Here is an 18,221-nt window from a genome sequence, read left to right on the forward strand (position 1 = left end):
AGAGCTCTGACTCCTTCTTCAAGCACCGGCCTGGGAAAAGAGACTTTGGAACTTTTCTCGGGGTCACTCTGAGCAGCGAGAGACCCCAACAACCAGACACCCAAGCGTGAGGAGGGACGGTCCCTGCCCTCAGAGACGACTCTTCCCTGCTTAACCACGTGGGGAACAAACAGCACCTCAGGAATGGCTGCGTGATCAGGGGCTGCACATGACGGTGACGCACACGACCGTGTGCAGGCTGACTCATCCCCAGAGTGCCCATCCCTACCCCAGCCGCTCGCCGCCGTGGCCCTGGATTATTTTTAGCTGCCAGATCATTACTGCTGCACGCCTCGGAGCGGAGAGCCTGCATGAGCACAGTGGCTGACACATGCAACTGATGTCCCTCCTCCACATCATTAGCTCCTAATCCATTAAAAGAGATGTCTTCCTACGCTGCCGATAAGGGGAGATGATGGATAACTATGGGTTCTTCAGACTGCCAGGCAACAGCCACTTGTCCACCCCTACTTGGGGGACAAGTCCCCATAGGGACAGCAGAGAGGGACATCTCATCTTCAGAGCTCTGAAGCCTCCATGGACACTGCCACACCTACAGCACATTGTGTTTCTGCCCTGGCACCTCCCTTTGCATCCCCTCTCACACATCTCCTGTTTTGGGGAGATGACACATTCATGCAGCTCCCTCACCTCTGCAGCTGCAGTGTCCAGCTGTGTCCTGTGACAGGTGATGCTGCCACCAGCAGGGAGAGGCACTGTCACCCTAGCAGGGGTCGGATGCCTGCAGGAGATGACACTGCCTCCCTTCCCAGCACCCCAGCTGCCTATAGCCCCAGGCATCTCCAGCTCTGCACGAGCCTCCCCGGCACAGGCAGGATGGGGCTGTCAGAGGTGTCACTGTGCAAAGTCTCATTAGCGTACAGAAAGTCAGCACAAAGGAGGCAAATATGCTGAAAACTCACATTTTGCGTGTGCCTTCCCTCTCCCTCACTGATGAGAAGCACAGCAGGGTGGCACCAGGCCCTCCTCCAGTCCCTGTGTGTCTGCTGAAGGCACCAGCAATACGAGACCTTCCCTAGAACAGCTCCTGTCTGGGGCTGATGGCCTTAAATAGGGCACCTGAGAGCCAGCTCCTGGCTGGCAGATGGAAATTGATGTTTTCACTCTCTCTAACTCATTGCTTTTGGGGTTCAGGAGATACCTGTTAGGACACACAGGGTAGCCCTGTGAAAATGCACCTCAGCGTTCCCACAGGGGAACTGACTGGGGCAAGGAGGTGGCATCAAGAGTTTTAACAACATGTTGTTACTCAGCAGCGATGATGATCATCTCTGATCGAACTGTTCTGGTGACAGCTCGGTCTGAAAGGCTCGTCAGAGCTGATTTTATTGAGATAATGGATTAAGCACTTCTAAAAGCTACAGTTTTGTCAACAAAATGATTTTTGTCAAATTTCCCTGCCAAGCGAGCTGTGTGTCATGGCCTCACATTTTCTACAGGCACTCCATTTTGGTAATATCGTCCTTTTCCCTTTGCTTGAGGTCTTGAACACCCTCTTTTCACAGCATTCCCCCAGTAAAACACCCTCTGTGGGATTTACAGGAAGGAACATGGCAAAAATTAAATACAGGCACTGAGCACCCTTTTCCAGGTGGAGCCACCTGACTGCTCGCAGTGCATCCTTTTTCTCCAAGTTTTCATGTTGAGACAGGGAAAGCAATAAAACCGAAACTCACAGTGTTATACCTACTGTGTAACCACCTGTCAGTAAATTTATGAACAATTAGGAAGTGAGAGTGCTTCCCAGGGAGCTATTTGTGCACGAGCTAAAACGTTCTTTCTGTTCGGAAATATAATGGGGAAACAACTTCACCAGTTCTCCCTCCTCTTCACCCGTTTTGTTTTTTTGCAGTAATTAATCATCTGTTGCTGCTGGTCCCTGTGGCACATCCCGATGGCTCCTTTTCACCAGTTTCAGGCAGCTTTGAGACTGGGAGCCCAAGGATGCTGCCAGGTGGACCCCATCCTGCCCCTTTCCCATTCTCCCATCTGGATTTTGGGTCAGCATGTCATGGCAGGCACTTTAGGGGCAGTGGCTGTTCCCAGCTGGGCAGCGTGTGCTGTTTTCTGCCTGCCAGCCTGACTCTTCCTCCTTCCAGACCTTCCCCCTCTCCCTTTCATCGCTCTTTCATTTCTCCCCTTTGCTGCCTTCTGCCCTTTTGATGCTCTGGTGCTTTTCTGTGTGTGCACATTTCCTTCTCTCTTTCCTTTGTTCTAGGAACTCTGGGCTTTTCTTCTCATCCTTTTTTTTCTTTCTTTTTTTTTTTTTTCCCTCCTCTAGATGCTTCCTTCTTCAAACTTTGCTATTCCTTCCAGATTTTCTTTGGGCTGCTTTGTCTTTGAATTCACTATCACATTGCTCCTGCAACACCTTCATTTGGCCGTTTTCACTCTCTTGCCCATCCTCTGCCTCTTCAGGGAGGAAGGAAGGTTGAGATAGGGGTCTGGCTGCAACTTTTCATCCAACCTTTTCTCTTTGGAGAAAAAGATCTCCATGGGGATGGCTTGGTGGGAGCAGGGGGGGTGGACCTTTGAGAGCCCTAAGGAGCCAGTTGTTATCACAAGGGAAAAATTAAATGCTCAGTTTGGTTTTGAAACACTAATGGAGAAGCTACATCTGCGCTGGTGCTGCTTTGAGAGGTGGTGAGTGAGACACAGGACCAGCTCCAGGAGAGCATCCTTAGGTGCATTTGGATAATACACCCTGTAAACGAAGGCCATGGCCCTTCAAAATCTGTCCTGGTTCCCAGGGTGAGGAAAGCAGCAAACACCCAGACAGAAAATGGATTGTGCCAACCAGAAACAAGAGAAACAATGCCAACAGCTGGGAGAGGCTTCAGTATGGTGAGTAGGATTAAGGCAGTACAGGGAAGGGTTCTTTAAATGAATCAGGAACAGAGGACATCTGAGAAATACCGAAGACCACTGTTAGGTAGGGATGGCCAGTACCAATGTTCACTGCCAAAATCCCCACCAGAAGGGATCCCCAGCTCACAGCATCCACCAAAATACTGACTCTGAGCTCCACATTTTGAACTGAAGTACAACCTGAAGCAGCCCAAGCCATGAAGGCAGAGCTGTGCCTGCCTACCACACTCCTCACTCCAAAAACCATCCTGGAGCATGATGCCATTAAGGTCTCCCAGCTCCTCCTTGCAAGCCTGCACCTCCCAGGAGCTCTCCCTCTGCCCCTTTTTGAGAGGTGGCCTTCACACTGCTCATCCCAGAGGCAGGAGGGCTCACCAAGGTCCACCCCATTTCATCTCCACTCCAGCCTTTATGACAAGAGGAGGATGGGGTGGCTCATCTTCTGCTTATATGAGCCTAAGTGCCTGTTCTCTCTTCATCCCAAACTCTCCCCAGAACACGCCAGCATGCCATAAATGCCACATCTATCTCTGAAAGCATCCATCCCTTCATCACGAGGCAGCTCCTGACAAAAAGAGGAAAAGGGAGACAAAAAAAAACCCCTCTGGCTTCCTGCCATCTACGCTGTTAACGGCTGTTGCAATGAACCAATGCAAGAGACATATTAATAGTGCTACTAAGAGACACATTTACTGTTGACGGCGATTCCCTGGCAGATTTATTGCTGGGTTGCTGGGAGGGAAGGCCAGGCCCCTCAGTAGCAGAATTAAAACCCAATTGAACACGGGCACAAAGAATCAATACTCTCTCCGGCCAACTTATACTTTTGCAAAATACAAATAGAAATTAATTGACCTGAATATAGTTGCTAACTGGTCATTACTGCGTGTTTGGCATCCTGCTGGCACAGTGAGGGCAAAAAACAGAGGACAGACCTAAACCTCAATTTTGAGGCCAGAAACAGGGCTTTGCTCCCATCCCTGTAAAGTGTGTGCTCTGCTTGCAGAAACAGCCAGGACTAAAACCATCTTTGGAAAATCATTCCTTCCCTCTCAGCACTGAGCAAAGGACTGTGTGTTGTTCACCCTCACAAAAATCACAGTTTAGCCACCAAGGAACTGCAGTGGAGCTGAATGATAGAATGGCTTGGGTCAGAAGTGACCTTAAAGATCATCTTGTTCCCATCCCCTGCCATGGGCAGGGACACCTTCCACTAGACTAGATTGCTCCAATCTGACCTTGAACACTTCCAGGGATGGGGCAGCCACAGCTTCTCTGGGAAACCTGTGCCAGGGCATCACCACCCTCACAGGAAAGAATTTCTTCTTTACATCAAGCCTAATTTTCCTCTATTTCAGCTTGTACACATTATTCCTTTTAACTACAATTCCTGATGAAGAGCCCCTCTTGACTTCTTTGTAGGCTCCTCCAGATACTGGATGGCTGCTATGGCATCTCCACACAAGCTTTTCTTCCTCAGGCTGAACCAAGAACAGAGCACAGGAGGATTTGCCTCTCTCATCACCACCTTCAAAGGCGCCTACAGATGGATTTTCTCAGCTGGGCAAACCGTGTGGTTTGAGCTTAGCTCATTGAAAGGAAAGTACAGACACTGCTCAGCATGGACCACTTGACCTGTGCCTGCACCCCCAGTTCTTCTCATGCTTCCCTCCAGCTGCGCAGAAGTGACACTGCTGAGAACCACAGTCATCGCTGCAGTGGGAGCAATTCAACAGGACTTGCTCACACCAGGAAAAACAAACTTTCCCCAGCACAGTTAGGAATGCCTCACCACCAGACCATCACTCTGGACACAAACTCTCTCTCACCTTCACCTGGCTGTGCCTGGCAGGTGCCTGCATCACCCTGAGAAAGGGGTGAGGGCAGCGGGTGCTGAGCACCTCCGCCAGTTCACCTGATTTCATTAGGTGCAAAGCACTCGGATACTTCACCGCTGTTGACTGGATGGATTAGCACGATTAGAGAGCAGACAGGATAAACAGATTAAACCTCACAGATGGACAGCTCGAACACAGCTCGAAAAGGAGGAGAGGGACAGCTCCGAACAAGGAGATGGAGGGATGCTTCCAGTGGATCTCCTCTCCCCTCTTCCCGAGGTGAGCACTCCCCTTCTCCACCACAGCTTGGTGCACACAATCTGGGGTTTCCCAACACATTCCCACAGCCCCCAGGCAGGAAAACCTGTTGGATGGGTAACCACAATCAACCCCTGCCTCTAGGCAATGAGGAGGGTACATGAATACATACATAACTCTGTTGGGGGCTTCTCAGAGACGTGTCGAGGCTGAGAAAGTTTTCAGATTTGCTCATTGCAAAATCAATACCCATCAGCTGTTTGAAATTAAAGGAAAGATTAGGTCCTGGTTTTATACACACTTTATTGTATTCCGAGAGCTTTCTACTCAGCCAAATAAATCTTCTTTAAGAGGATTAGGAAACTTTCATTATCTTTATCTAACCTGAACTAACATTAACTCTGAAAAATTAATCTAGAGACCGGACAAAAGCCAGTAGCTGGTGCAAAGCCGCAAGAATCCAGAGACAGCATCCATCAGAGAGCTCCTGGTCCCTCTGATCTGCCAGCACCTGGATCCCCCCATCAGAACAGCCTCAGAACACTGCTTTGCAGCCCAACAGCATCTGCTATATTGATACACTTGCCTGTGAGGCCCTGTGCCAAGAGCCCCTCATGGCCCCACAGAGATTTCCACCTCTCTCCCAAAAGCACAGAGCTTTGTGCTGCTGGGATCTGCTTCTCCTCTGTGGCTGGCAGCACATTGCTTTTGGCTCTCCTGAAGCATCTTCAAACATGTGCTTGAGCACCTTACTAACAAATCCCTGACGGAGGGAGCTGACCAACACGGTTCCAAGCAGCGGAGACAAGTCAAATTCACAGCACGGACAGGCAAAGGGGAAATAAAGAAGAGCTCAGCAGCCCCACTGCCAGTTCCCAGGTGTCCTCTGCCCCATGTGACAACTGTACAACCCAGCAAGGCTGAGACAATGCACGCTCATCTCCTCCCTGGCATGGTGGGCACTTGTCCACATCACTGTTCCCATGCCATGCAATCTCTGAAGCAGCTCCAACTCCACTATCAAGAGAGCCTCCAGACCCTTCCCAAGTCCAGGCAGCCTTCCATACCAAACCACCCAGCAACAGCATGAGGCACGCTCAGACCTACCTTGCACGATGAGATGGACGCGTGAAGTCTTGGGGTGATTGTCTGTCTGCACAGAGCAGGTGTAGGGCCCCTCATCGTAAATGTCCACGTTGTGTATCTTGATGCTGTACTGGGTCTTGGTGTTGGACAGGATGACCACACGGTTGTCTATAGACCACTTGTCATTGCCGGCATACAGGATGGTGCTGCGGTTCAGCCACGCTACCCGCGCGACCCGCTCATCCACAGTACACCTGGAGGGGACACAGAGAGGGTCACACACCTGGAATGGGACACACACAGAGCATCCCACACAGAGTCCCAAAGAGGGATGGGAGCAGGATGGGAGGGTGGCTCCCCATCTCTGCCAGCATGGAGATGCTGCATGCTGTGGCTGTGCTCCCTGTTTCCACATCCCCCATCACGTCAGATTTCACACAAACAGCGGGTTCACCAGAAATAAAACCTCCCTTTTTCTTTTACACACAACTGGGGAACCACAGACAAAATTTCTATTGTTTGACCTCTGCAAGCCAAGCAGACCATCTCTTCTCACCCACCTCCACAGCCCCCCTTGCCTTTGCAGTGCACTGAGAATTCCAGATGAAGCTGTAAAATGTGCTGACAGTTCAGCTTGTCGGCACAGCCCTCGAGCCATCCCCGGGGTGATAAACACCCCCACTGCTGGGGACAGGGGCCACAGCACACACACAGGGAGAGGGGAAGAAGAGAAACAGCCGGAGACGGCCAAGCCAGCACATGGGGAAGGGAAGGGAACATTTGGATAAGCAGCTGTAAATCCTACAAGTGCCTTGAAAACACAACGCGGTCGTTTCCATTATTTATTTCCTGCCTGGCTCCCACCCTCCCTGCTCTGAGACGTGCAGGAGCTCGGCAGCTCCGGTCCACGGCACTGAGTTACACTTGGCAAGGAATGGGATGGGGGGGAAGGGAATTAAAATGTTCCTGGAAAACACAGCTTTTTCATGTTTTTTGATAGATTCTTCTCCATCTATCTACTTGTAGCCTTCTCTGCTGCTGCCACGGTATCTGCAGCAAGATCTCTGAGTGTTTGGTTAAATTAAGAACCCAGCATCCCTTGGGAGCTTCACCTTTGCTACCTGAGGACCAGGCTAGGGAAGCTTTCTCTTGGCATAAAAAAAAACCAAACAGGAAAATCAAGGTAGACGTGAGCTAGTGCCAGCAGTGGCAGACCTGCTGCAGCTTTGTGCAGCCAAGATCGTCGGAAAAGGCACCTACAGTCAATCAAGGAACTCGTGCGAGTCCCTCTCCACATGCCTGTAAATTCAGAGAGCAGCTGGGAGGCTGTTCCTGTCCTCATCCCCATTGCAGTGCCTCTCCTGCCCAGGCTCTGGGGGTGTTATATGCCTCCCTTGCTGAGGCTGCAGAGCATCACCTCGATCGAGATTATTAATCGGGCGCAGGGAAGGGGCGATACTTGGCATGCTTGAGGGTCCCCCCGGGTGCTCGGTTCAGAGGAACGAGCCATATATTCTCCTGAAAACAAGTAATTTTCCCCTTGCAGGAGCTGTACGTCTCTGCCAGCCACATCACGTATGGACGCCGGGAAAGACGGATGGTGCTCCACTCCTGCCGCGGCACGCCGGCACGAGGAGACCCTGCCTGGTGTCAGACCTGCCCCGGTGCCAGCTCGGCTCTGCCAGACCAGGGCAGCCTTGTGCCAGCAGACAGCATTGTCCTTGTCAGGAAGCTGAGCCCTCGCTTCCTTCAAATTAACTGGGGGAGAGCTAAGCACAGCCGAGTAAAGTTCGGCCCTGGGGGATTCCAGTCTAGTGGACTATTACTGCTGTCTCACTTCATTATAATGAATAATAAAGAGATACTTACACACGGCTTCTGTAAATTATTCATTGCGTGCACTGAAAAATCAGGGCAGCAATATGTAAAACAGACGACTTGCATGTCTGTGCTCATATAAATATCCAGACTACAGCCCTGCGAGGTACTCTTGGGTCCCCTCATTAGGGGTGAAGCACAAGGACTCAGGTTTGAAGTGACAGGGATGAGATGCTCGTGCCAGCGCTGAGTACATTCCACTGTTGCTGCCCAGCTTTGGCTGGTGCATATGGGATGTGCTTCCTGAGGAGATCTGGTGTGGTCCAGGACACCTGAGAACTGGGGTGGCTCATTCTTTGTTTACATCTCACACTTACATCTCAGAGCTGCACTGCATGAGCACCCAGGGATGCCCCAGGTGAACACTCTCAAAGGAGGGAAGGCAAGGACAGCATCATTCTGCCTTGTCCATGGTGCTGGTGACTGGTACTGCCCTCAAAACCACTTGGAATGAGCAGGAAGCAGCAACTTGGAGACCCTCTAACAAAGGCTCCTCCTTCCCATCCCTCCAGCCCACTCTTCAGTCACTGCCACCCAATAGCAAACTTAGGACCAAGTCTCTTCGGCTTTGTGCAGCATCATGTTCCTCTCCACTGGAGCCCAGACTGCTCCCTGCAGCTACAGACAGCCAGACAAAAACCAGCACTCCTGTGCCTCCTGGGAACGTGTCAGAACCACCACCAGCAGAAAAGCCCCATCCATCAGCTGGAACAGAGAACATGGTATTCCTGGAGGCACCTTCTCAGCTAACCTCACTTTCCCGCCGCCAGTTTTCCCGTGCCTGGGCAATTGGCACTACAAAGAGAATACTGATGGATACCCGGGCACAAGGATCACCTCATCAGCTTCTTTACCTGTCTGGGAAAGTGATCTCCATTAGCTGCTAAGCTGACGGCACTCGCTTGTCTGCTGAGCCGTCTTTGCTCCCCATTTCCAATTGACCAGGATTATGATAATGTCTCCAGTAAGCAAACAGGTAAAGAGACTTCTGCAAAGTGTTTAGATAAAGCAGACAAGCTCTGACAAAGCTGGATAATAAAGCAGGCCAGGAGGTTTTCCCTTGAAGGGATCTAATTAAAACCAAAGACAAACCCCCATTAACAGTTTCCTGAAGGCACCGTATCCATCTCCAGAAACTGCCTTGCCAGTCCAGAAGGGACAAAAGACAATAAAGCACCTGTCACATGGGAGGTAGATAAACTTATCCTGGCTCTGCAGTTCACCTGGTGAAATCCCATCAGCAGGGCAGGGGGAATATCTTGGGAATGATATCGTCAGCCCCCAGTATACGCTGCATCCCAGCTTCCTCACGCATCCCTTCTTTGCACAATGTGACCAGTGCCATCAGCTCCTCCATCTCTGCATCCCACTTACACCCTCATTGCCTCTGAGCAGAGACTTTTCACCATCTGTAACCCTTCAGCTGCCTTCAACCACTGCTGCTTTCCTCCAGAGTGGCTGGGGAGCTCTGGATGCCAGGCTTTGCTGGAGCTCCCCACAGTGCTCACAATGATACATGTGGCCTCTCTTAGGCTTCATCTCCTGAGAACCATATTGATCCCCTCACTCTGCATGAGGACGAGAGCTGCTGCAGGGATCCCAGTGCTCCACCAGAGATGAGGGTGATGAACCTGAACGCAGCAGCGTGAGAAGATGCATGAGGGTGGGAGCTGGGGGCACCGGTGCTGCGCTGCTTCCCCTCTAATTGCCCATATTCCTCATTCTTAAATGCTAATTTTGAAGTTTGCCGTGGGATTATTTCACTTAGTGTCAACAATACAGATGGCTCTGCTGACATGCTCTTTGTGTGTGGTGCCACACAGTGCCCATCTCCCTCCTCCTGCACCTATTAGGAGAGACCCCACACAGCTCCCACAGCAGGCTCCTTCCCAGCCCCATCAATGAGCACTGACAGCGCCTCTCCTACGTGTGGGTTGAGCCATAACACCCTCCACCTCCACCCCCTGCCTTCTCTGTCCATGTCACAGACCTTTCCTGCACTGCTGACTCGGCTGAATGCAAGGGAGAAGCCTGAGGCTGCCCTCAATGCCTCCCCCATGGTGAGGGAAATACTGTGTCCAGGGTCAGCACAAATTTTCTGCCAGCAATTTGGAGGGATAAACAGCACACAAAGAGTTGGAGCCATACAGGAAGTCTTGCAAAACCCTCTCCATGGGTGCAAAAGATTCTGAGGAATGGGATCCACGAGACCCCAAGATGTTGATGCACATCCTAAGAAACCCAGGGGACATGTTTGTACCTGAAGAGCCAACACCACCAGTCCCTGTCCATGCCAAGAGGCTGGGGGGATAGATCAACCCAAATTTGTTGTCCATTTCTTTGGACTCATGGTGGGATTTTTGGGGTTGTCCAGTGCAGAGCCAGGACATGGACTTAATGATCCTCGTGTGTCCCTTCCAGCTGAGGATATCTGATGATTCTAGGATTCAAACCTCTCCTGTTTCCTTGTTCAAACCAACAGTGCTCTACTTTTAAACTCCTCTATGGCCCTTCAACCCCAAACTGCTTCTCTCTCCTGTAGGTAACATGTCTCGTCAGGATGACAAATGGAGATGCCAAAACCAGTTGCAAACTTGCCGGCTGACCCAGTTTTCAGCAGCTAAAATAGCTCACCCAGATCGGGAGTGAAGCCCCTCGACAGCGACCAGGTGATGCTTCACCCTGGGAAACCTCCAACCAAAAATACCTGTCACAGGGGCAGAACAAACACCCTTGTCTTTGAGAAGAAATTGTTAATTACATTTGCCAGGGACTCCTAATGGGATTTCTCCTGCACTTCCAATATTTGCCCTGGCTACACAGTTAAGGGGCACCGGGTGTTTTTTATTCTGGGCGGCTGGAGCAAAGGCAGAGGAGATTTATTTGTAATCATCGGAAATAAACACATTTCCTCAGAAGTAAACACAAAAGAACAGAACCTGGCTGGGCTCCCACTTCGTTCAAGATGCAAATGAGAAGCAGGCCATCAAAACATTGCAGCTCCTCTAATCCTCTCCCAACAATGCAACCCGGCACATTATCTGCAGGGAAAATGGCATCTGCGCCATGTGACGGCAGGTCCCACATGGCAGCTCCCGAGGGCAGGACTGCGCCACCTGAGCTTCCCTCACTGCCATCCATGCTGTTTATTCAGGGGTGGAGGGCACAAGGCACTTTTTCTTTCATCATGCTCATGTCCACTCTATCTCCGAGGCACCCGCAGTGTCCCTTCTCCCCTCTCTCCCATCCTTCTCAGTGGCTGGATGTGGAGCGCACAGTACCATGCCATCCCAGCACCCTGAGAACAGGGGGAACAGCTCCATGCCATCCCCACGCCATCCCCACAGCACCCCAACACCCCAAGGACAGAGGGCACAGCTCCATGCCATCCCTACACCATCCCAGCACTCTGAGAACAGAAAGCACAGCTCCATGCCATCCCCATGCCATCCCAGCACCCCAAGGACAAAGGGCACAGCTCCATGCCATCCCAGCACCCTGAGAATAGAGGGCACAGCTCCATGCCATCCCCATGCCATCCCAGCACCCCAAGGCCAGAGGGCACCTCTCCATGCCATCCCCATGCCACTCCAGCACCCCAAGGACAGAGGGCACTGGGATGCACCCTATGGCATCACCCAGCACTACCACCACCCATCCAGCCTTCACCAACTCACTCAGCATGTCCCGATCCATCACCACACCCATACCCACTGTGGGAAAACAAGGAGCATGGGGTGTGCCAGAGCTTGGCCAGCCCAAAGTTCTCCTTTTCTCCGTAACATTCCTCCCTCCCCACCTTACCCCACTCAGCCACTGCCTCCTGCAAAGCCACACACAACTGCCTCTCACTCTGCAAGTTTAATTAATTGCCTGGCCCCACTGCTACCGCTCCAATTCCCCAAGAGCTCCCAGTGCTGTTCAAACACACTCCAGGCTGCTGGAAAACCTGCTCCCCCCCAAGAACCCCCTGCCCAAAGCCCCTCAAGGGCTGTGGGACCCTTCTGCCCTCTCCAGAGGCTCGGGGCTTCAGAGGAAGGGTTTGCCCCTGGCGGTTCCCCTGCAGTGGCAGTTTGCCCACCAGCAGGCACCAGAACAGGAGCTGCTCCCTGTGAAAAATCAGAGCCCAAATTGATACATTAGCGACTGCTAAATATAAAATATCCATCTGCAAAGATAATAAGCCTGTGAGGGCAGAGGCTGTCGAGTTGCTCCATTTCAGATAGTTTAATGGTGTTTTGGTCCATGACTGCAGCTCCCAGACATTAGAATGATAACAAGATGATGAGGAGGGCGGGAGCCGTCTGCGCGAGGCATCAGAAGTCAAGACAATGCTTGCTACGCAGTCCCTGAGGGGTCCATGTCACACAAAACACTGGCTGCACTGTACCGAGCATCCACAGGGCTTTGGGTGGCCTCTGTGACAACCCAGGACATGCAGAGGCTGCCAAGGGGTCGCTGCCAAGCTTGAGCTGACATTAATTCAGGCAGGGGGGTCAGAGCCCCCTGGAGTCAGGGGTGGACCTGGGTACCACTGCAGGTGGCACAGAGTGATGCTAAAGCTGATGCAGGCATAGCTGTGCTGCAGAGGGCTTAAAAAGCAATCCTAGTTTGGAGAGGGAAGGGATGCCCAGTGAGGTGAGCTGCTGCACGGTGCCCCCACTGACAGATCACATCTTCTCCCCAAAGCCATTCATGGGATTTTCTGAATTAATGCTCCACATCGAGCAAATCCAGAAACAGCCAGCTCTGTTAAAGCGAGCCAGGCTTTCCCTCCAGTTCGTAAAGCCCTTCTTTCACCCCTCATTGCTTCTACTTCAGCTTGCAGGGACACACCTCACCCTGACAACATCATTGGCAAGGGGAAGGGGGCTGGGCAAAGTCAGGTACTCCTCCCAGTACTCCTCCAAACCTGATTTTCCCTTGTTTCTGACACAGCACTGCATCAATATCCATGCCCACGTGCCGAGATGCTCCCCCTACGTGGTAGGGAAGGTCAGAAGGCATTAGCCTAAGCCCCTACAGCCAGCAGCTGTTATTAGCTCAGGAGAAATCTTCATAAGAAAATACGAGGTGGCAGCAAAAGAAATAAAGCGGAAGGTCTTTGGATGGAGCAAATCAATGGGAATGTTTATAGAGCAGGTGGCACGTAAATGCTTCCATCAGAGGCAGTCGATGCTGGCGGCCACACCTCATCTCACAAAGACAGAGATGGAAATGAAGGCAGTGAGCAGGGGCAGCCAGGCCAGCAAAACCACAGAAACTGGAAGAAGTACAGAAAAGCATCTTTCCTTGCCCAAAATGATTGCGCTTTCTCCCTAACACAGCCAGGCATTTATTTCACACTTCTCCGTGGTCACTTGGGCGTGCTGTGGTTTGAAGAAGGCTGGGACATCTTCCCAGCTCTTCTCCAAAAATACAGTCACTATCCAGCAGCGTTTACCATCAAGGCATTGGTACCTGTCCTAGGAAACATGGGCAGAGAGCCGTTTTCTCACCAGGAAAGGAAAATTCCCCTATCCCTACACCGAGCCCTGCCCTACATTCCTGTGGGGAAAAACCCACCAATGCACTCAGCACCCTTGAAGGGTGCAATCTGGAGATTCCCCTGCTCTCTGCCAATGTAGGCAGAGCGCCCTGCTCAATCAGCACCTGCACCTTGCCTAAATCAGTGCTAATCTCACACAATACAGCACCTGCAACTGCCTGATTTCCAGGGTTCTTCAATCAAAAGCAGCAAAGAAAACACTGAGTTCATCGCTAACAGAGCTGAGCAGTTGAGAACCTCAATTCCTCCACGCCTGTGCTGGGGTTGTAGGGTTGGAATTTTCCTTGCTATTTCTTTTTTGACGGGTTTTTTCATTCATCTGCCCAGGCAGAGAGAGAGAGGAATAACTTTGGCTGTCACAGCTGGACAGGCAGTTAAGTGGCGGTAATTAGCGTGTGGCAACATGAGGCTCTGATCACTCTGATTCAGCCATCCTGATGGGACTGGTGACCATCTCCATCTCAGCTGGATAAGGGGGACACTTTCAACCCAGGGGGATGTGGCCATGGCACTGGCAGCATCCCACAGTTGCAAAAGAAGAAAGGATGCTGGCAAACTGATTAAAACCTGGATCAAGGCACATCCACGAGAGAAGGAGCCGGAGCAAAACCATCAGACACTTGTCCCTGCATTGCAAGGAGGGGAAACTGGTCTGAAGCCACCCCAGTGCAGGACACAGTGGCAATGCAGCAAGGGGGTGGTGCTGTCACCCCCAAAAGGGTTCCAGGGGGAAACAAAAGCATGTAGGGCCCTTTAATAGGAAATCCATCCATGTCTCCAGCACATGTGGTCCTCATGCTCTCGGTCGGTCGAACTGGCCACACCACCCTCCCCAGGAGCCAGGCAGAAAGCAAACCTCTTCTCACATCCTGTTGTTGATTACCACCAAAAATATATTTGTCATGAGATGCCCACTGCTATCTCTGTGGCTCTTAAGGGTAATGGAGAGGTTTCAGTCTTTGGAGGATAAGTCTCAAGCTCTTGGCTGCTTGCCCGGGAGGATTATTTTACATCAGGTTGAGTTCTGTAGTAATTATCTTCAAAACAGCTGGACTGCTGGATAAACTCACTGTATCTTAATGCACAATACGGGAGCAAACGCAGGCAATTAAACTGCAATTCCAGACAGATCGACGGAAAAACCTCTCGCCGGTGTTTCAGAGGCTCAGGGCTTCTCACACATTAGGGGTGGGGAGGCATTTGCTCATTTGAAATCAATTCCAACTTCCCCAGAGACAGAACGGAGGGAGAAAGAGATGCTGGATGAAGATGTTTTAACCTCAACCTTTCAGCAAAGAAAAAAGCACTGTTTTCCTGACCCTCATGGTTGGAAAATGAAGCAGTGTTTGATCCAGGCTGGACAGCTTGATGCTCCACACAGCCCCAAGACTTCCATAAAAGCTCCAACATTACAAGGTCTTGGCTCCACACTGCACCATTCACTGCAGTGACAGCGGGCAGGGAAAGCTGAGGGGCAAATCAGCTCACTCCATCCACACCCCTCACACCTGGAAGTCACTCCCTGTGAATATCCCACCCCAAGATGGACAAATTGACTCCCAGACTGGTCCACCAACATGAATTAAAAGGAAAAAAAATCAGGTACCTTCACGATTGTGCTGCCACAAGATTTAGGTGCAAAATCATTGCAGACGGAATTAATAACCTCTAAAAGGAGGGAAATTCTGCCACTGGAGAGTGAAGCTGTATTTCATGGCGAACACCATAAAGCGCTCCTGCCAAACGCGAGATCTGTAAACGACCTGGGTGAGCCATCAGCTCAGGAATATAATTGCCAATTTGCAGGAATTTCACCAGCAATTAGGCAAAATAAAATAACCCACCAGAGGAAATCCTTTGATTGCTGCTCCCACTCCCCCCTGACCCATCTGATTTCTACCCACCACTGCTCTGCCAGGATGAGGGTTGATGCTTCAGGCACGAAGGAGGCAGGTGACAGCTCCGTGAAGAGGAAGAAGTCATCTCCAGTGCCAGATAAAGAAGTCGTCATCATTGTGAGGTGACAACAGACACTCCTGGGCACCAGCCAGATGAAGACCTCTCCTGCTGGTTCCCCCTCTTGGAGCATCCCTGAGAAACAGGAGCTTCATCTCGGTAACCCCAGGGGCCGAACAACTGCATGCAATTAGGGGGTTTATTTGTTTGAGTTGCACGTGAATATCCCAAATTACATTATCAGATCATAGTCCTGCTTCTGATTTATTCCTTCTTTGTTCTTCAAGTCTTCGTACATCTAAGCAATTAACCTCTCAAAGAGCTGGAGAACACATAATTATCCTCATTTGTCTAAACGTCACCAAGATGGCTGCCTTTCAATTAACCTTCTGGGAATGGAGGGAAGTTGGAGTGATACAGTGATCATTTCCAACTTCAGCCTAGGCTGCAGCTTTTTTTTTCCCCTTAAAGTAATTTAATTGAAATATTCAGATGATAAAATATAGCCAGATAACTGTTACTGCAGGTAACGGGATCAAGAGGGGGCTCGCAATCGAAAAAGAAGTCAAACGAGGTACAGTAATATTATATCAATACGTGGCACTTCCATCTAAAAATATCAAAGCACTTTGTGCTTATTAATGAAGGGAGCATTTCACACTCCCCTGCCAGGCTGAGACTTACGTCACTTCAATATGTCACTGCTATCAATAGGGAAACTGAGGCAGAGGATGTGCTCTGGCACCCGGAGTTTACAGAGTCAATCCCTATGCAGTCAGGAACTTCCCAACAACGTCCTCTCACGAACCCCTCTCCTACCCTAGCAGAAGTTAGCTCCTTCATGAGGACAGCACGGGAGACACGGAGGTGGCCGAGCTGCTTTTGTTTTTATTTATTTTAATAATAATAACCCCTGATCTGCTGAGCCAGTGTCTGTCACACCAGCGAGCGAGGGAGCCGTTCCCGCCCATCGCCTCGCTAATAAATATGCATCGTTCCCGCCGGGAAGCGCCAGGTCAAGCTCTGCACCCGCACGAAGCACGACACCAGCATCGTCTGGCACGGGCGAGCAATATTTATACACACCCCCGCTCATAAATACACAGGCAAAATAAACAAGCCGGCTCTGAAGCTCAGCGCATCTCCTCCCTGACAAGCGTGGCTCCTCAATTCCCCGCGGTGCCACGGCTCCGCTCCCGGCGTGAAATTGAGCTCTCCAAAAAGCAATTTGGGCTCCGGCACTGCTCCAAGCCCTGCTCGGTGCTTCCTGCCCCGGCAGCACCGGGGTGGCTGTGGCAGGACCAGTTCTCACACTCCCTGCGCACACAGCGGGTTGGGGGAGGCTGGACAGAGCTCCCACATGAAGGGAAACTGAGGCACGGTGATGCACAGGACTCATTCCGTGCATCCTTCCCTCCCAGCCTCACGTGTGGATCAGTGTTTGAGCAGCAGGCAGCCACTCTGCTGATCCGTGCAGGCATGTGGGGCGGAAAGGAGGCGTGAATACAAGAGGGCTCCCACTGGGGACACCACAAACCCGGAGCATTCATCCGGAGATGAGAAGCGAGGGTAACACAATAGCCACCGAGTTTATTCTCGGCGCGGGCTGGCGGCAATATAATTAAAATGCAGGTCGGAGTTAAGGAACCTTCCTATAAATCTTTGCTTTTGGCTCTTGGGCTTGACAGGAAGCCTATACCTGGCGCGGGGAGTACAGACCGAGGGGGAGGCACGGATAAAGGCGCTGCTTTATGGACGGCCATTTTAATGTTTCGTTTGAGTAATGGGCCTTGCAAATTAGCACCCCGGCAGCCTGAAATACATATTTTTCCAAGGACATGCAGGCTTCCTGATCCGACAGGTGATGTGGGCAAACAAGCCCCGAGGGCAGCTGCAATCTCAGCTCTTTGTGGCTGCAGTCATATTCTATCCCAGCCGGGATGATGAAGAAGAAAACAGAGAGCTTGGAGGGGGAATCCGGAGGCTGAGGGAGGAAATGGAGCAGAAAACGACCCTGTGCGAGACCAGCGAGGGGCTGGTGGGCGGCTGCAGTGGCAGGGAGTGCCTGCCAGCCCCTGGAGGGAACTGATGCTGCGCTGGCACAGCACGGCTCCTCTCTCCCTCGAGGGAACCCGGCGAGACACTCCAGGGCATGTCCGTGGCACGTCCCTCTCCTTGCACAATCAAAACTATGGATCTCCGGCTCTCGATGCAGCTTGTCTGAGCATCTGGCTCTGGGCTGAATATTCAGAAAGGCTGGAGGTGCTGCAGTCACACTGGGGAGAAGGGGGATGCCTTGGTTGTGGGTTGTGGGGAAATTAAGCTGACAGCCAGTGGACTGCCCAGTGGGGCTCCAGCTTCTCCAGTGCAAACATGGCCAGAAAGATGGGACATCCCTGCAATAACTGGGAGAGGAGAGTCAGGAGAGCAATGGAGAAATATGTGTGGCTGAACACGAGGGGGAGCTCAGGCCAGAGCGTACAGGGGAGCACAGAGCAGAAAGCAGAGCCTACAGCTCACCCTCTCTCTCCATCCCCCCTTTTCTGCATCCTCTTCTTCTTCTCCGTTTATCCATCCCACCCCACCATGTACATAATCTGCCTGGCTGCCACCTTCCCACAGCAGCACGAGATGTGCTGCAGCTCCATCAAACTGCAGAGGAAGAAGCTGGTCTAGCACCCAGGGGGTGTGTCTGACCTGCCCCATTTGGATGTAACTCAACACAGCAA

At 51.5% G+C, this 18,221-nt stretch overlaps 1 protein-coding gene across 1 annotated transcript in view; it reads right to left on the reverse strand.

The window, feature by feature from the left end:
- LOC102040062 (opioid-binding protein/cell adhesion molecule homolog) overlaps nt 1-15,547 on the reverse strand; it is a 31,720-nt gene extending 16,173 nt beyond the window's left edge. The window contains exons 1-2 of the mRNA XM_031063233.1: nt 15,422-15,547; nt 6,132-6,393 (exon numbers count right to left, since the gene is read on the reverse strand). Of these exons, the coding sequence (XP_030919093.1) occupies nt 6,132-6,393; nt 15,422-15,547 (388 nt within the window). The remainder of the gene's footprint in view (nt 1-6,131; nt 6,394-15,421) is intronic.
- Between the last annotated feature and the right edge of the window lie 2,674 nt (nt 15,548-18,221).

Source organism: Geospiza fortis, unplaced genomic scaffold (assembly GCF_000277835.1).
Source record: "Geospiza fortis unplaced genomic scaffold, GeoFor_1.0 scaffold68, whole genome shotgun sequence".
NCBI classification, from domain to species: Eukaryota; Metazoa; Chordata; class Aves; order Passeriformes; family Thraupidae; genus Geospiza; species Geospiza fortis.